The sequence below is a fragment of the Lepidochelys kempii genome, chromosome 14, assembly GCF_965140265.1.
Source record: "Lepidochelys kempii isolate rLepKem1 chromosome 14, rLepKem1.hap2, whole genome shotgun sequence".
In the NCBI taxonomy this organism is placed as follows: domain Eukaryota; kingdom Metazoa; phylum Chordata; order Testudines; family Cheloniidae; genus Lepidochelys; species Lepidochelys kempii.
In genome coordinates this window covers 14,259,157-14,276,574 of record NC_133269.1, presented here as the reverse complement: position 1 = coordinate 14,276,574, position 17,418 = coordinate 14,259,157, and the positions used below count along the sequence as shown (strand labels likewise).

The 17,418-nt window shown below is 45.0% G+C and overlaps 1 protein-coding gene across 1 annotated transcript in view; it reads right to left on the bottom strand.

Moving 5' to 3' along the window:
• Window positions 1–17,418, bottom strand: part of TMEM104 (transmembrane protein 104) — a 98,981-nt gene that overhangs the window by 48,696 nt on the left and 32,867 nt on the right. The window contains exon 10 of the mRNA XM_073310750.1: window positions 8,635–8,728. Coding sequence (XP_073166851.1) covers window positions 8,635–8,728 — 94 coding nt within the window. The remainder of the gene's footprint in view (window positions 1–8,634; window positions 8,729–17,418) is intronic.

Sequence of the window (17,418 nt, the reverse complement as noted above, 5' to 3'; positions counted from 1 at the left end):
GCAGTCCCATCCAGCACTGTGTGTCACTCTCAATTTGCATCTGAAGCTATCAGGTGCTTTCAGTCACGCCGGCACCATTTCATCCCATCCCAGCCTGCAGACAACACTGAAACAAGCTCCTCAGATATGTTTAAAAGCAGGCAGAGCGGAGAAGCATGGCCTTTTAACTAACTCTTCATAAATATATTCTCTTCTTAGTGAATTATTTATCCCAGAGGGCTCCTAAAGCGGCTTTCTCCTCTCCAAAAGAGACCAAAAAAAGCAGAAGGACTTGGTGAAAGAGTGACATCAGTGTCCTTAAGGCAATCAAAAATGCAATACAATGTCCTGATTTATAGTTCAACTCCCTCCTTCCCCCTCCCAATGGAGGGTGTAAAGAAGAGACTAAGGGCAGAGGTCTAACTGGTCCTTCCTTAAGCTGCCACAGTAAGCTCTGTTTTTAATCACCAGAAGAGCAGCTGCCTAGAGAACTGTACAGTGGCAAACTAATCTCCTTGCAGGAGATTGAAAATATAAAAACTTCAGTTATAATAACTTCAGTTATTGTCACTACACCAGCCATGGCTATAAGTCTTGTAGTCTCCCTTCCCCATCTGCTATAACTCGTGTTAAAAAAACAGCAAACTGGCCCAAGGATTTTAGGGTGGATGACCTCCAGCTTGACCAGTTTAAATTTGAATCTGGACAGCAGTGACCAAAAGTCACCACAACATCTGAATTCCATTCAATGGTCTACAGAACATGATATTGGATAATTCTCAGTGGACAAATGTCTGGTACAAAAGCCTCCATCACAATTGTTACACCCTTGGCGGTCAAAGTGTAGATGCCGAGGGATGGAATTGGTATGGAAAATGACCTACCCTCTCAGCACGAGGAACACTGGGGAGGTTATTCTTTGCTGCCTATGTTGCATCTGTTCTGTGGATACAGAAAGGACTTCAGTGTCCAGGGCTGTGAATCAGGCATCTTGAACCAACACTAAATTCAGATGGGAAAAAAGTAAAGAAAAAGGAAAAGAAAACCCACAACAGCCTCAAAGCAAGCAACTAAATTCCATGGTTCCCAAGGACTGGAAAGGGAATTTTTTAGGTGGCTGAGAGGTCAACTGGAAGCCAAAGTGACAGATGCCAGTTCTGAAAGGGAAAAGTTAAGCTATTTTACGATCAGTAGGGTCTATCTACAACACAGCTTCTTCTGACAGCTGTGCTATTTTCCAGTACGGTTTGACTAGCAGAATTCTCAGAAACCACCTCCCTAACCAAACTGGTCTACAGCCCTGCCAGCAGGGTTTCAACTATATTTTGGAGCGAATGACAATAGGAGACGTTCTTTCAGAGAAGCCTGGACCTTTGAGATTGGAGGGGATGGTGGTGGTGAGAAATTAAATCCTGGTCAAATGACCCATTGTGTTATTGTTTAATTACTTAAAGTTATGCAAACAGGTAAACAGATATGTAAAGCAGTATGAAACGTTACTTTTTTGCAATCAAGTGGAAGAAGGCAGGCTATCTGCACCTTTCTATAGGCAGGGCAAATTTAGCAGAAGGCAAGTCTGCCCATGAGAAAATAACGTAAATACTGAAATTACAGATGGAAAGAACTTATGAGATCTTAGTGCATGCCCTCAAGTCAATGAAAGATTGTTCCCTACGGTAATGCCCTGGCATTTGGGATGGGAACAATGGCAAGCCCCGAGATAGCGTGTAGGGATTAGAATAGCATATCTGGAGTCAGGAATTTTGGATTCATTCTTGCTTCTAGCACTGATTCACTGTAGGATCTTAGACCTCAGTTTTCATATCTGTAATAAAGGGGCTAAACTTACTGAGGTGTCATTACTCAAGGTTCCTAAAGTGGTTTGAGGTCCTTTAGCGAAGGTATTTCTAAAAACACCTGTCACCAGCCTATCTAAGAACAGGAAAAAATCAGAGAAGGATCTCGATCGCTGAGCCTGGAAGTGGAAACTGAGCATCAAAAGCTATAGCTGGGTATTAAGTGTCTGTGTGAGGTGGAGGCAGAGAAGGAGGCGGCAGCAGAGGCAAAGAGAAAGAGGAGAGATTTAATTAACGGTCTCAAGTTTATCCCCAGAATTTGGGCCAGGATTGTGACTGACCCACTTTAAGAAGTGCAGTAAGCAGGCCTGATGTGCTAATTGTCGGATCTCAATGCACCACAAAGTACGGTGGGGGGGAGAGAACACTGCAAGCCAGCAACAGCCAAAACTGTAGGAAGTTTATTCCTCTCCAAAATGGATCTTGATTAAAATGCAATATTTTCTAATAACTACAACTGAAGCATCTGGAGCAGAGCACGCAGCAAGTGTCCTGAGTGAAAGCTGTCTGAGAACAGTTGCCACTGATGATACAATAACCGAGGCAAGACTCATGCTGTCGCAATCTTTAAAGCCAGAGGTCTCTGCTCATAAAGCTGGGAGTTCCCGGCTGTAACAGGTTGCAATTAAATCGGTTTAGCTGCTGAATACACAATAGCTCAGTGTTTGCCCCTGAGCTCCAGCCTACCAAACGCTGTCCTTGTGTTATCTTTCCTAACCCATATTCTTCCCACGACACTGCGAGACGCAATCATCCAACAATGCAGAGCACCGCTGTGTCCTGGAGTGCCCCACGGTTCCCACTGGTGGAACACCTTGCACTCACCTGCATGGCTTCAGGCCCTGAGATTTTCGTTCTGCCTTTGCCAGATTCTGAGCTGTGCCCTGTGATACCCAGTCACCAGTACCCAGCAGAGGATGTGGGATATTGCTGAAGAAGGTGGGGATAAGGTGGAACCGTGGCACTGTGAACCTGGCCTCCTTGAGGGCTCCAGGGTAAATGATGGGCTGAGGCACTAAATAGATCACTTGTAAGTACAAGTGTGGGTGGGAATACCCTGCCACCAGCACCTAAGAGAATGCAGTAAGAAACAGGTCAGCTCTAGAAATAGAGTAAGAGAAATTCTACATGGTCATAATTCTGGGGGACCGAGTCAGGCTGCTGAGACCAACCTAAATCATTGCCTCCAGCCTTTGTCCTCTATCAACACAGGAGGAGGAACTGCGGACCGAATAAAAAGCAGAGTATTTCTTTGGGATATTTTGGGCATTTTAGATAAAAATCAAATCTCTCAAGGCTGTTTCCTTGACCAGGGAGTAAAAGCGATATTATTCCAAGAACTGGGTTAGCCAAACTGCATTAAAGGATCCACTCCAAGAGTGCTTTAACCAGGCTAGGGAACAATCTTCTTGTATCGTCTCTGACAATTTTACAACAGTTTTAGGTTACTTTGGGGGTGAATGCATATAGGAAAGGGGAAAGGATGCTACAGCACAGTTCCGTGTAAAGAATCCTTGGCCAAGCTGATGTGAGAATTGGTACTAGCATTCTATGAGCAACAAACACCTTTCAATGTTATAGCTAGCAAAGTTTTGACCTGTAGTTGTACTGTATAAAAGTAACAATATTTGAAGAGGGCTGTGGCCCAAATCTTAGAACACTGTTTCACCTTGCCAGCATAAATTATTCTACAACTGTCTTAGAAAATAAAAGTTTTAAGGTTAGCCCAATTCAAGACCTAGGCTAAAACATTGTAATCAGAACCTGGATTCTTCCTGCACTGCCGGATGTTGCTTAGGGCACAAATAAGGCTTCACTATCCCTGTCTATCTTAAGAGCATAAGAACGGCTATACTGGGTCAGACCAAAGGTCCATCTAGCCCAGTATTCCGTCTTCCGACGGTGATCAATGCCAGGTGCCCCAGAGTGAACAGAACAGGTCATCATCAAGCGATCCATGCCCTGTTGCCCATTCCCAACTTCTGGTAAGGCTAGGGACACCATCCCTGTCCATCCTGGCTAATAGCCATTTATGGACCTATCCTCCATGAACTTATCTAGTTCTTTTTTGAATCCTGTTATAGTCTTGGCCTTCAAACCTTGGGCCACTCTTTGCATGCCCCTCTGTTGCTAAGGCCAGTAAGTTCTTCCTCTAAGTAGTGTTCCATGGAGAGATTCGTTCAGTCAGCCCCTTTTGGATGTTCCTCCAGCTTTCCAATGGCATGGACAGGGAACAGAAATACATTTTTCTGTATATACTGGCAAAAAAGAGCCATGTTATACCACAACCGTATCAATAGCACAACTGAGCCCTATGTTAGGAAATTTTTTGGATAACCATCTTATAGCCTACTAGCTTCCTACTTGGTCTGTTAGAGACTGCATCTATGCGGAGCACATTCAGAAATTCTCCAAGGGCTGGTCTAGAGTCAGTGCAATTCACTGGCCTTAGCAATAATGAGAACATTAATATAAACTGGGCTATGGGATTTTTAACCACTGTTATTTAACCTGTTCAGAGCAGGACTAGACAACTGTTAAAAACATCTGAGCTTGGTTTACGCTATTGCTCCCACCATGGCAAGCACTGGTATTTGGCCAATTCTGGGAGAATTTCTGAAAATGACAAGGGGAAACAAGTGTTAATCATTTTATTGCTATTCATAAGCCCAATACAGTGATCTGAAACAACGCTTACAACTTTGTAACGAGCTGTGTTTAAGATGTGGCTCTCGAGAGGTGCTAACATGGTTTCAGGTCTCCATATAACCCGAGATTTTAGCCATTGCATGTTCTACTCCACCTGATGAAATGTACTTGTGCCCTCAGGGAAATGCTTCTCCATACTAGTCTGTTTTCAGAGCAGTTCTTTGGGCCCAACCAATAGATTCCTGTCTGTTTGGTATCACCAATGTTATTGCACTTGTACTTTAAAGCCTCAGATCATTTCAAGAATTCCCCATACCCCTTGGCCTTCTGGGTGCTTCAGTATATATCTGCCTCAGCTGCACACAAAACTTCCATAACATCAAAAAAATAAAGAATGCCACAGCTGGATGCAGCAGCCCAGCCAGAACAACCCAGGCATGGTTGTTCCTCTTAATTCTCTGACCTGGACCAATTTTTCTTTGTGATGCAGGTGGTAGCGTTCTCAAGGTAGCTTATTTTTTGGAGTCTTTACATCTCATGGAGAAAAATGACCACTGTAGGCTTTGTTACTCGAAGTATTGCTTCTGAAGAGCATATGGCTCTGCGAAGAGGCGAGTGACATTTGATCATCACTCAGATCAGAAGGGGAAAGAGAGGAAACAACTTTCAAAGGCAAGGATGACAGCATTACAAACAAAAGTAGAGATGACCTTCACATGCAGCTCTCTCTCTCTCCGCTGCCAAGAGTCATCCTTTCCGCTACTGTCATCTTAATCTTCAGTACACCCGGGGCAGTGCAGACTGATGTCAGCCCCTGCGGCTGGGAAATCCACAGGCTTTCACTGAATGGGGGAAAGGGTGCAGTGTACGTCCTGCAGCAGACACATTGGAGGCCAATATTAACCGCTAAGGACAGAGTGTACAGATGGGTCAGCTGTGCAGAGGACTGGCTCCCCACAAAGCTGAGGCAAGTGCAAGTTCATGCACTTGTCCAAAGGGGCTGGCTTGGTCAGCCTATCTGAAAGGGGAGGTGAAGCACAGCTCGCACTTTCTGAAAGAGGAGAAGCAGATGTGTCCCCTTCACTTAGTAAAAGCCAATGCGGATCAACCAGCCTGGTAGAGTTGCAGAGTTTGGCTCTGGTGCTCAGGATGGGTTCCAGAAACAACTTCAACACCACTCCGCTAGAACAGGCCAGGAAATGCAGTCACAGATCCTGGAGAGAGGGAGTGGTGCCTGGCCTTAGTATATCAGAAGGATACAATCAGCACACCAGGAAGCCCAAACCAAGCACAGGGGCTTAATCCTTCCTCTAACTCTGTTTGCAGTTCCCCCTCTCCTACAAGCTCTGCAGTAGGAGCCTAACCTACCCCAAGTACATGGATTCAACCCCTCCCCAAGCTCTGCGGCAGAATCACCCCAAACCCAAGCCCTGCAGCAGGACTATTGCTCGTTCACCTGCACATCCACCAATGTGATATATGCCCTCATGTGCCAGCAGTGCCCCTCTGCCATGTACATTGGTCAAACTGGACCGTCTCTATGTAAAAGAATAAATGGACACAAATCAGATGTCAAGAATTATAACATTCATAAACCAGTCGGAGAACACTTCAATCTCTCTGGTCACGCAATCACAGACATGAAGGTCGCTATCTTACAACAAAAAAATTTAAAATCCAGACTCCAGCGAGAAACTGCTGAATTGGAATTCATTTGCAAATTGGATACTATTAATTTAGGCTTAAATAGAGACTGGGAGTGGCTAAGTCATTATGCAAGGTAGCCTATTTCCCCTTGTTTTTTCCTACCCCCCCCCCCCCAGACGTTCTGGTTAAACTTGGTTTTAAACTTGGAGAGTGGTCAGTTTGGATGAGCTATTGCCAGCAGGAGAGTGAGTTTGTGTGTGTGTGTGTGAGTGTGTGTGTGTGTGTGTTTCGGGGGCGTGTGGAGTGAGAAAGCCTGGATTTGTGCTGGAAATGGCCCACCTTGATTACCATGCACACTGTAGGGAGAGTGGTCGCTTTAGATGAGCTATTACCAGCAGGAGAGTGAGTTTGTGTGTGTATGGGGGTGGGGGTGGGGGTGAGAGAACCTGGATTTGTGCAGGAAATGGCCCACCTTGATTATCATACACATTGTGAAGAGAGTGGTCACTCTGGATGGGCTATTAACAGCAGGAGAGTGAGTTTGTGTGGGGGGGGGCGGAGGGTGAGAAAACCTGGATTTGTGCTGGAAATGGCCCAACTTGATGATCACTTTAGATAAGCTATTACCAGCAGGACAGTGGGGTGGGAGGAGGTATTGTTTCATGGTCTCTGTGTGTATATAATGTCTTCTGCAGTTTCCACGGTATGCATCCGATGAAGTGAGCTGTAGCTCAGGAAAGCTCATGCTCAAATAAATTGGTTAGTCTCTAAGGTGCTACAAGTCCTCCTTTTCTTTATTTACTGTATAAACCCACTTTCCTTTTAAGAATCTTCTTTTCTAATAAATCTAGTATTCATTGATTCCTTTGCAATAAGTAACCACTGAGGTACCACCAGGGCCATTAAACATCATTATCTGGGACAGACATCCCCTAATGGCCTGACAGGGGAATCAATCAGGCTAAATCATGAATTTCCCCTACACCTTACCAAACACGTCTGTCAAGGAAAAAAAACCTTTGGGCCAAGGTTTAATGATCACCCTCCCTATTCTGGAGGCAGCTGGCTAGGGACAGACCAACGGCAGGCCAGCCAGGTGCCAGGTTGTCTCAGAGACGGGAGGCTTGACTGATGCAACCGCAGGAAGAGAGGAGACTGGGTGATCGGAAATGGGCCAGTGAGATGAGAAGGGATTATATTTTTTGCTACCTTTAATACCCCTTTAATGAGATAACCCCTCCTTCTGGGGAGCATGGGGCTTTCAAACCTTTCATGTGCTCAGGCAACAAAGGAGAGACACTGACATTTGAGATTTTCACACCATACGGGGTCAGTGTTCGTTATTTCAAACTGCTCAACATTTGAGGTTCTGCAGCTTAATCTCTCATCCACCGTGGGAGCTTCATTTCCCTAAGCAACACCACAGATAAACCTCAGCTCAGATATTCTCATCCAGCTCCCCTTGAGTACTGCTGGGGGTTTCAGATCAGGATTACAGGCCTTTGAACTTGGCTAACCAAAACTGGCCTTTACTGCGTACAGAGTGATACTGAACAGGTGAAAAAGTCCCAGAGGCTGAACTAGGGAAAGTTCTTTTTCCTTCCTGACATGGGCTGATGATAGCTATCAGTTATCGAATCTGGGTCTGGAGTAGACTGAGATAAACAATCAGAATTATAAGCCTGGGCAAAACAGTGTGCAAATATGCAAACTCTTCCTGAAATATATGCACATGGCCCAGATTCACTGCCATTAAGTCCTTGGATGACTGACAAGATTCAGGGTGGGTTCTCCATTAAATGCATCAGTGCTTCAAAGAGAAAACTAAAGTAGTCACCTCCTGCCACAATGAACTCTATCCTGATGGAATGGATTGATCCCACTTATTTCCAAGACCTGGATCCTGAAGAAATTGACCCAATGTTCAGGAGAGTCCATTGGGAGAACTGCCACACAATCCAATAGCCTTATCAAAGAGAAACATCTCTAAAATGCCCATCCTCCCCTGCCTTGACACTGGAAAATCCAAGTGTTGGTGTTTCAGTTGCGAGATGGCCAGACTGTCAACATGTATAGTACTCTGATCACAAGAAGCGGAATTTCCACACACCCCTCCAAAAAAAAAAAAAGCTTCACTTTTTAGTGAGATACCATAAAAGACACACAAGGGGCTTAGGGAAGAAGGCAGAGTGCCGACTGAAAACAGCTTGTGTTAGTTACGAAGTTTCTGAGGCAGCCTACGGTGCACCAATGGCAAGCCACTTGGGATTCAGCACCATTTTAGCAAGTGTTCACTTATAAAACTCGTGTCTAAAATGAAGGTGACCCTGGCTTGAAAAAAAAAATCAAAAATATCTACGGTTGACTCAGGTCTTTGAGAGGGCATGATGTGCAGGCCATGACAGAGTTAGTCCAACGTCTATATACAATACCCGTGATTCAGTTTCCATCAGTAGGGATAGAGGTGGAGGCTTTCTAAAACTGAAGAAGTTCATGGACTCACCTATCCATCGCATCAGGGATGTCATGATCTGCAGATATTTGGTCTTCTGGACATTAAAAAAGGTGAAAGGACCCAGTAGTAGAGTAAATGCTGCCTGGAAAGATAAAACAAACAAACAAACAAACAGGAATCAGGCTAAAAATCAGAATTTTGCTAATAAGGCCAAAAAACAGTGAAATAAACTTCTTCTGGAAAGATCAGTTCAGAAACAACTTCTGTTTGGTACCAAGATTTCTTCACTAGTTTTAAAGCTGGATTGGCTGAGACACAAGGAAGGGAAAAACTAATTGCTTGATGTCAGATTATATGCCTCAGGCAGACCGAGCTCAGGATCCTCTTAGCTTCTTGATGTTTGCTATCACCTGTACAGTACGCAGTTACTGACAAATTTTAGTACAAGCTATCAGTGTAACTTTACAGAACATTAAATATTAAACCTCTTTGTCTGGGTATATTCTCAATTTAGGTCTTGGTATCTGTAGCTGTGACCAGTCTAGTTGAATTAACATTGATGGGCCTGCCTTGAGGTGTGCTAGCCTGAAAAACAGTGGAACCTGCCACGTGACAAGGGTGAACCAGCTCCAGCTAAACTAATCCTTGATGTGCTACATTTTCACTTTTACAATGAAGCATTAACAGAAAGTAACATGTGCAAACTACACCCATGAACTGAAAACTCTGAAGATAAAGAGCCTCCCAGTGCCTTTGCTGTTAAAAAACACTCCATGCAGAGTCCATGCAAAGCTACCATCAGCAAGTGCTCTTATTAGGCATCCTGCAATTTTAATCACAGCTACCAGACAGACCGCAGAGGGGTCACTAAAGGCTAACCTGGTGGACATTGCAGTACCAGGATCCACTGAATATCTGACAGCTTCCCATAGCACACTCCTAGTCACTTGGCAGAAAGCAGGACTAATTGAGAAGCCTTACATTTCCTTAGACATCACACATCCCCCTACAGCTCCTCCCCAGTGCAACAGAGAGACTAAACAAGTGACTGAGCCGTGACCTCTTATCCAATCTCAGGTTTCAGAGTAGTAGCCGTGTTAGTCTGTATTCGCAAAGAGAAAAGGAGGACTTGTGGCACCTTAGAGCTTTCTGTAGCTCACGAAAGCTTATGCTCAAATAAATTGGTTAGTCTCTAAGGTGCCACAAGGACTCCTTTTCTTTTTATCCAACCTCAGTGGCGGTGGCGGGGGGGGGGGGGGGGGGGGGGGGGAGGGAGGAAGAGGTGCCTCTTACCTAACAGACTAATTAGCCAAATCAGATAACAAGCACTTTAAGAACACACACAGAATGTCAAGGGCTTGAAAGAGTTCTGAGCACCCACTGAGCGAAGCTAATGTGGTATCCAGAGGGGTTGCTTCTACTGAGAAGGTTGGCCGAAGGAGGAAGGGAGTGATACAGGAAGAGAGCTTTGCCCACCCTTTGTTTTTGTGGGGGGGTGAGAGTGTGACAGTCAATCAAGGACTGACTCAGACTCTCATCAGTAACACGTGCAAGCAGTAGTCTACAGGACAAAGGCCCAGAAGACACCAGCACACATTGTGTCCATTTGCATGGCAACTAGTAAGATTTTTTTAAAATAAACAGAGCAATAACTACTTAACATTTACATAGCTCTTTTCATCCACACATCTCCAAGCACTTTACAAAGGAAGGTAGCACTCCACTTTACAGATGGGGAAAACTGAGTCACAAAGAGGCTATATGACTTACCCAAAGTCCCACAATGAACCCATGGAGGAGCTGGGACAGAACCCAAGTTATTTAAAGACCCGCACAACTCCAGGAAACTTTTCTAAACCCGTTCCAGAAAATATGTAATGCAACTCGAATGATTTCACAACACAAATATTGCCAGGTGGCCAAAATAAACCCAGGGTGGGGACTGGAAGTCAGGACTTTTGGGTTTTATTCCCAGCTCAGTCAATGATTTGCTGCAACACCTGGGCAAGCCACTTACCCTCTCTGCACCTTGGTCTCCCTGTTTGCAAAATAGGAATGCCGTCGGGTGTGTGGGTGAGGATTAAGGTTTAAGAAATGCTTCAAGATCCTTTGGATGAGATCACCCAGGAAGCACAAAAGATATTTCAAATATAATTGACAAGTCTTAGACAGCAAAAAGAAATATCAAGGACTTTCAGTTCTAATACAACTGAATTAAAAGGGTTATAGAAATTAGATTTTTTTCCTCTGCGCTTTTCCTTCAATCTCCTTTTTGTGTTATGCTCCCTGAATTCCCTCCATCCCCACCCAACCCGCAGCCTCCTTTCTACTGACTGCCATTCAGTCCCAAAGCAGAATGCAACCTCCAAGGGTCAGAAAGGTGGGGATATCATCATCATTAAGGATACAGAGACAGCCCAATGCACATGAGGAGAATGCAGGTGAAAGACCTGGACCAGCACCAATAAAGCAGAAGCCAAATCTACCACCACCGACATTACAGATCCATGCCCAACTAGCCTCTCTTAGAAACACACACTCAAACTGTTAACATAATCCCCCTTCAAAAGGGATGATTAGCTCATGCATTACTAATAGTTGAAACAAAGCGACAGACGAGGGATGGTGATAATTAAGGAACAGGTGTCTTGTGCAAATTAGAGCACACCAGAACCAACTGGCAGAACAGCACCTTAATCCAATGCACGGACAGACAAAGGGCCCTTAGGTAGCAAAGAGGCAGGGTTTGAAGTCTGTATCGGTCTCTGAGCACAACTGCAGCTTTAGTGCTTAAGTCGAGGATGCAGGGCCTCATTGGTGTGTCCATCTCTAGACACACTTGTAAACTGAACCTGGAGAGGAAGCAGGGAACTGAATTTTGTAACAGTTGTGGGTAAAAAGTCCTTTTGGGGTTTTCCCCTCTAACTTCTGTATGGTTACAAATTCTCCAGCTCCCAAGCAATCTTTATCTACTAAACCCATTGACAGGTTCCAGAGTAGCTGCCGTGTTAGTCTGTATCTGCAAAAATAAATAAATAAATTTGTTAGTCTCTAAGTTGCCACAAGTACGCCTTTTCTTTAAACCCATTGATCAACTTCAGAGAATAGCTTCAAACTCTCCCTCTCTCTCAAGGACTCTACTCCTCAATTTATTAGGAGTGAGATGAACACAAATCATCATGCCTGAAGGTATGGATTTCCCCCCACCCTTTTATAACAAACTATCTATTGTTCATCATAAAAGCTTGGTTTCAAGGAATGAGGTGCGAGATGAGTTCAAGAGCAGTCTAAATATTACATTACCTTCCCCATCCAACTCCCATCAATGAATCACACTGGGCTTCCAAGGATCAGTAAGAACAATGCAATGGCTTTGACGGAGATGAATCAGGTTGCGCAGATTTGAGAGCAGACCCGGTTTATAAATCAAACAGTGCTACATGCTGAATTCTCTTTAAATGAGAAGTAGACAGTAGTGGATGGAATTAAATAGCAAAAATCAACCCCCCAGAACCCCGCAAGTTCCGTGAGATTTGAAACAGGACAGGTAATGGCCACCAGTTCCAAACCAGAAGCTCTTCCATTTAGCTCGTAAAGGAGGATCAAGAGATCAGTTTTAGTCCAGTAACTGGGCCCATCCTGACTAGTTCAGAATTGGAGAGCTGAAGAGACAGACCAGTCTTTTCAAAGATGTTTCAGATACAAGGCCTTGCAGCTGATTGGAAAGGTGTGTGTAGGAGAGGAGGAGATAAATATGAATACATAAGCCAAGATTTTCAAAACTGGGTGTTCAAAAATAAACATGCCGCACTGCCCCATCCCACCCCACAAAATAAAGATTTAAGTACCTAATAAGTAGGCTGTGGTGTTTCTCTCGGGGACGGGAGAAGTCAGCCATATTTTCATTCCAAGGATTTTTCAAATCATTGTGTCTTCATCACAAGCTGCCAAGTTCACACTGATCCAGCTTCTCCTCCCCAAGTAGTTAATTAACTCCATAACTGCCGTTATCCCATTACCTTCTTCCTGAAGGAAAGGTGAGCCTAGACTGGCATCTAGGACACAAGCCACCTCAACTGCCAACAACATTTTCTAGGCTCAGCTCTCTCTCTAAAGTGAGCTGTTTTACAAACCTTGACTCATTACACGCAACAGTTAACAAAGCCTAAATCTGTCCAGAAAAACAGCATCAGTTACCCTCATGGAATTCAAACGGCACTACACGTTACACACCAAGGAAGAACTCTTGCATTTTCCAGTTCAACTCCCCTGCTTTCTATCTTAGAAATATCTAAGGCCTCTATCACCTTGGCTACTAAATTTTATCAAAATAACCTGAGGCAGAAGGAACAGACAAATCTTTAACTGAAGTGGATTATTGTACTCTGGTGGTTTACAACTACAGACAACGAATGGAGGCTCATTCAGTTCAACACGAACAAGGAAGAAGAGACATCAGCCTTTCGGCTAAGATAAAGTGCTGTGTCTAAGAGCAACTACATCCCCTAAGGGTGTGGGAGAAGAGAATCCTTACCATGCACTTGCAAGGGATTGGCTCACTTATCGGAGGGGGTCATTCCCTAATCTCTCTCCTCCAACCCCGTCCAATACAAAAGAAAAATTAAAAAATATATCCGGGCCTGTTGAAGTCATGCAGAAAGTCAGGCACAAAAAAATGAAAGCCTCTTCTCCTTGCAAACTCCTGTTTGTGTTGCCAGCATGACCCAGTACATAACTAGATGGCAATGAGTTTGCGGCTTTTACTGAAGATTATGTTTCCAGTCAGAGAAAATTAGAAGTTTGCTAGCACAGAAGTGAAGACAACAGCTTGTCTCTCTGAATTATGCTCTACCCTGCAGGCCAGCGAACTCAATAGTTGGGCAGTTCTTGAAGTGTTAGGAGGCCTCCCCCCCCATGCCAGCTTTTATTTCTGGCTATAACACTGCCAAGGTTTGGGAGGTTACAAAAAACAAACAGGAATCCAGCTGTCAGTGGCTTCCCAGCCTCTCCCTCTGTCAGCTCTTAATACTTCAAAATGAAAGACAGGCCTGTTGACTTGGAGCCTTCTTGCTGCAGGGACCAAGATGGGATTTGCTGTTATTGCCAGAAACGCACACAGCGACTGAAAAAGAAATACAGTCTTTGTATTGAAATTTGCATGCCAGGTAAGAAGTAGACAAGCCACTTACGATAAGGTTAGGCTTACAAAGAAAGATCACAAGAAGGTACGGGTAAGTACTAATGTGGTTATGTAAACTGGATGGCTGTAGTGCCTTGGTCAACATCCACTTGTGACGATCAGCTGAGATGCTCCAAAAGAATGTTTCCAGGTATTAGACATATTGATCAAGAATCGAACCAGTGTAGAAGGTGCCTTACACCAGAGTCAAAGGGTTATGCTGGCCAAACAGGCTCTTTATTGGATCTGGAGGGCGAGTACGTCATCATAGAATATCAGGGTTGGAAGGGACCCCAGAAGGTCATCTAGTCCAACCCCCTGCTCAAAGCAGGACCAATTCCCAGTTAAAACATCCCAGCCAGGGCTTTGTCAAGCCTGACCTTAAAAACCTCTAAGGAAGGAGATTCCACCACCTCCCTAGGTAACGCATTCCAGTGTTTCACCACCCTCCTAGTGAAAAAGTTTTTCCTAATATCCAATCTAAACCTCCCCCACTGCAACTTGAGACCATTACTCCTTGTTCTGTCATCTGCTACCATTGAGAACAGTCTAGAGCCATCCTCTTGGCTCAAGTCCTCAGTGCTCAGAATAAGCAGGCCGCACTTTATTGAATTCGGCTCTTCTCTCTCAGCTTTTTCTATAGCAATGGGTCTCAGGGACTAGAACTAGCACCACAGACTCTGCAGGTAAACGTCTGTTGTGCTGAGAGCGTGAATGCACACGCCTGCCACAGGACACTGATGAAAACAAGTTTCATTCACAACTGCCATCGGAACTTGCGTAGTTGCCTTCAAGATCTAATCTGCAGAAAAAGCATCCACAATGTTTAGCATTTATTGAGAATTAAACTACTGTATCTTTTTGATTCAGAGCCTGGAGGATCCCCAAATTCCGAGCAATGTTTGCTTAATCTGAGAACTAACCCCACAACCCCTGCCCTCTAAAACTTGAGCCAAAGCAACAGCCAATCCCAAATCAAATCTTTGCTCTGAAGCTCCTGGTTCTGACTAGTGGTAGAAGTGCAGACATCTCACATGCAAGGTTGTTCTCATGGTAATTTTCGCCCAGTGTCTCAGACATCGGTGACTGCACATCACAAGTTCCAAGCAGCCCTTTTCTTCCCACTGAAAGGGGTGAGGGGATACAAATAAACTCTCTAAACATGGAGAAATCTGACATTTACAAGCATAAGGACTTGAGATTTAGATCAGCTGGATCACTCTTTGGTAGACTGCGTTGCCTCGGCAGGCTAAACTGGACGCTTTACAGACGCTGCAAGGCTGTGGATACGGAACGTTCCCATAGCAGAGCAGAAGTTAACAAAGACAAGTCCAACTGTGACACCTCCGAGAGGAAACTGGTCCCTATTAAGATTAGTTGTTTAGAAAGAGAAGCAAAGAGTCTCCTTGAACAGAGCAGAAAAAGCAGTCACTTAATAGCTGGTGTCAGATGAGTAGTAATTCTGATGCCAGCTCTGCCTGGGCAAGATGTCCCTGAGCTCATCAAGCTACTCCTGCAGCCTAGGTGAATGCTGGAAGCGATGGAGACAAATGTACCACAGCTAAGAACGGCCTCTGACAGCCAGCTGGCCTAGCAGAAACACCTGATGAGCTCTGTGACATCTGGCCTGCTCAGGAACCAGGGCCCTGCTGCAAGACGTGAGGGCTGTGTAAGAGCCCCAGCTCTGGCTCCTGCCTGCATCAGGTTCTCTCCTACAGATGACATTTAGAGAACAGGGGAAGAGGAACTTGAGTTTTAACACTGATGACACAGGCAGAAATATGTGATTTCATCCTCTGATCTAGGGCCTGATCCAAAGACTACTGAAGTCGACAGGAGGAGTCTTTCCACTGATTTCAGGGGGCTTTGGATCAGGCCTTTGGCGAGCATAAGGACACTTCTGGAGCCAGTCAGAATGGTTTAAGGCACACTTCTGCCTGAAAGAACTTACCAGGTTTTAGGCTCCTCACAACATGATGTTTCTGTTCATTGTCGCTGAGGCTAGAACAGTCCAGAGTGTTTAGCCACTAAAAATGTTACCACTAGTGACTTAAACACACCCATTTGCAGCCTACGTAACTGCCAAAACAGTGCCACCACTCCACTGTGGCACCCACCACCCTAATCACCACCCCAGCAGCCTCAGCCGGTCACACCACAGGTTGCAACACTTATAAGGACCAAGCTGCTACAGATTTCAAGAAGAGAGGCTTTGTGGGGCTCACTTCCTTGCAGTGCCCCCTTTCAGACCTCCTTCCAAGCCTCCTCTGCTGTCCCCCCTCGTGACAGAGGACACACTCGTCCCTCCTGCGTGATTTCAGCTCTCCAGCTAAAGTGCCATCTGGCACTTTACTTAGGGCTGTGTTCCAAGTTTCATCCTTTACCATCTATGGTAAGATATAATATATGGAAAAGGAGACTGATTGTTCATACAAGATTCCCTCGAGACCCTTTATAAAAGCTTAAAGATGAAAGATGAAAAGACAGAGCCCCCCAGCGGCTGGCATGTGGACCATGGCTGCTGCTGTGCTGACAGGCAGGAAGTTATCAGGAGGCAGGTAATTATTGACTCTCATTTAAATTGGTTAAAATCATTACCCAGCAGCAGAAATGGGATTGCTCGAAGAGGCTGAGAGGGTTTTGAACCTCTTCTTCCCCCCTCTGAGCAGTAATGAAGTTCCATGGAACAATGCTGCCTCCGTTAGACACTGCATGAGGAATACTTATGGATAAAGTGTAACTGGCCTCATTTCTACCCCCTAGAGTAAAGGAGAGCTACTTTGTCACAGACTTCTGCTGCCAAAGTATTGCTGGTAATTAACATGCAACTCTCAGGATACACCAGGGGAGTTTTTACAGTCATAACTCATAGGGAACATATTGCCTGTACAAAGAGCAATCTTCACAGCTGGCATTCTCCTTCGATATACAGGATCTACACAACATGGCTGGGTCGGAGGTTGAATATTCATCTAGAGCCAGAGCTACAGCTGGCAAAAGCTGGGATAGCTGCACTGAAGTAAGGGGAGCTATGCCTACTACGCCAACTGTGGACATAGCCCCTAGTGACCTGAGGAATACATAGTGGTGGCATTACTGCCTCATGGCTGGTCAGTGGCCTACATTAAATGCATCTGTTTGTTTAAATCCAGTTCCAAGTGGACAAGTGTCCACCCCATGAAAAACACTATCACAAGTCTTGACCTCGTTGGAGGTCTCAGAGAGACTAAGGACTGAATGGACCAGAGAGACTGAACCTCCTCTGTGGCCCCTAGTTACAGCCCCTCTGCATCAAGGCCACAGCACATTGAAACGGCAGCGGAGTGAAGTTGGCATGGTGCTGTTCTGGCCGTACCTTTGATGTGGATAAAGAGAGGGCTGTCAGAATCCTGAGCTAGCACATTTCAGTGAGAGCCAAGTTCACTTACTCTCCCCTCAAGCCCTCAAAACACCCAACACCCCCTCGCAAAACCAATCACTCAATTCCCTCCCCCTCCTAAATTAAACAATCCAAACACGGCGAAGTGTTTTCAAAAAGTCCTCCTATGCAAAGATTGCAGTCCCTGGCACACACAGCCAGGATTGGAGCCAGCAGCAAGCTTGCATTCTCTGGTGTAAATATGCTTCCATAGTCATTTTTCATAAGAGAAAGA